At 27.0% G+C, this 1,621-nt stretch overlaps 1 protein-coding gene across 1 annotated transcript in view; it reads right to left on the reverse strand.

The window, feature by feature from the left end:
- Positions 1-1,621, reverse strand: part of LOC106869781 (S-crystallin 3-like) — an 18,592-nt gene that overhangs the window by 8,425 nt on the left and 8,546 nt on the right. Inside the window, exon 3 of the mRNA XM_014915643.2 lies at positions 191-286. Coding sequence (XP_014771129.1) covers positions 191-286 — 96 coding nt within the window. The remainder of the gene's footprint in view (positions 1-190; positions 287-1,621) is intronic.

Here is a 1,621-nt window from a genome sequence, read left to right on the forward strand (position 1 = left end):
ATAATAATAATGATAATAATAATAATAATAATAGTAATAATAGTAATAATAATAATAATAATAATAATAATAATAATAATAATAATAATAATAATAATAGTAGTAGTAGTAATAATAATAATAGAATAAAGACAATAATAACATTAATAAAAACACCAACAACAAAATCAATAATATAGGGTATATTTACCAAATTCCCTTGACAAGTACCTGGTGATAGCCATGCTTTGTATGTACTGCGTCTTATTGTCGAACTCTAACATTGGCATCATACCACCGGGCATCCCTGAAATTTCAATATAAGAACGTTGCCGCAGACAAATGTGATAGGAATTGAAATAAGATGAACAAAGGACAACTAAACATTTCATAAAGATATATTGTATAGATTATGCTCCAGGTCAAATACACAGGATAGTAATCATGTATTAAACGTATGAAGCGAATACCAGTCAGAAATATAAAGTAATTTCTGTGTGGTGATGTGATGGAAAATATACTGTATTTATTTACAGGAAAACATGAATAAAGAGACAATACAACGAAGGAAAGGACACAATAGCTTGGTAATATGAGAGGGTGTATGGTTTATCTCACACGTTTTTTCTATTTTTTTTTCTTTTCTATTTTCATGTAAGTCAATCTCACTCGTTCCCTCCCCTCTGGTGTGTTACTATTCAATTCCTTCCCTTGTTTGGATTTTTAAAAAATAACAATTGATATCATATCATATCTTATCATATATATATATATATATATATATATATATATATATATATATATATATATATATATATATATATATATATATATATATATATATGTGTGTGTGTGTGTGTGTGTGTGTGTGTGTGTGTGTATATATATATGTCTCTCTTTCACTATTTCTGTGTACGTATGTATGTATGTATATATATATATATCTGTCTCTTTCTCTCTCACTCTTTCAGCGTATGTATACATATATATATATGTGTGTGTGTGTGTGTGTGTACATGTAAATATTTTCTTACGCATATACACACGAAGTTAAAGAGGGGGAGACGATGTGAGAGGAGATGAGGAAGAGAAAGCGTGAAAATATAAAATCATTTACTCTTGATTTTATCTATTTCAGTAGAATAAATATATAAAGTTAAACTATCCATGCTAGAAAAATAACCATTTCTATTTTAATAGCAATAGCTCTACAGGGCGTTCGGGCTAAATTTGACAGTTTACATAAAAAGAAAGGAAAACATAATTTTCCATCGAAATATAAATGTATTTAAAAAAAAATCCCAAACTATCAACTAAATTATGGCTGCAAGATAACAATTTACATATATGTATGTATGTATACATACATAAATAAATACATTACATACATACACGAGTAAGCACATAAATGCGAAAGAAGATAGAGAAAATAGTACTAGAATACTAGAGGTAGAGTAAAATGCTTTTGTTATAATTAAAGCTTATATGCTCCATTATTAGACTGTTTTGCTTTGTAATTTGCACGGTGATCGCTATAAGCTTTAAGCTGATAAAAAAATAACATTATTATTATTTACAGAAATGTAAAACTTGACATTGCTTAATAAAACCATTCGCACCGAAATATATATATATATATATA

This window comes from Octopus bimaculoides, chromosome 5, assembly GCF_001194135.2.
Source record: "Octopus bimaculoides isolate UCB-OBI-ISO-001 chromosome 5, ASM119413v2, whole genome shotgun sequence".
Classification (NCBI taxonomy): Eukaryota; Metazoa; Mollusca; class Cephalopoda; order Octopoda; family Octopodidae; genus Octopus; species Octopus bimaculoides.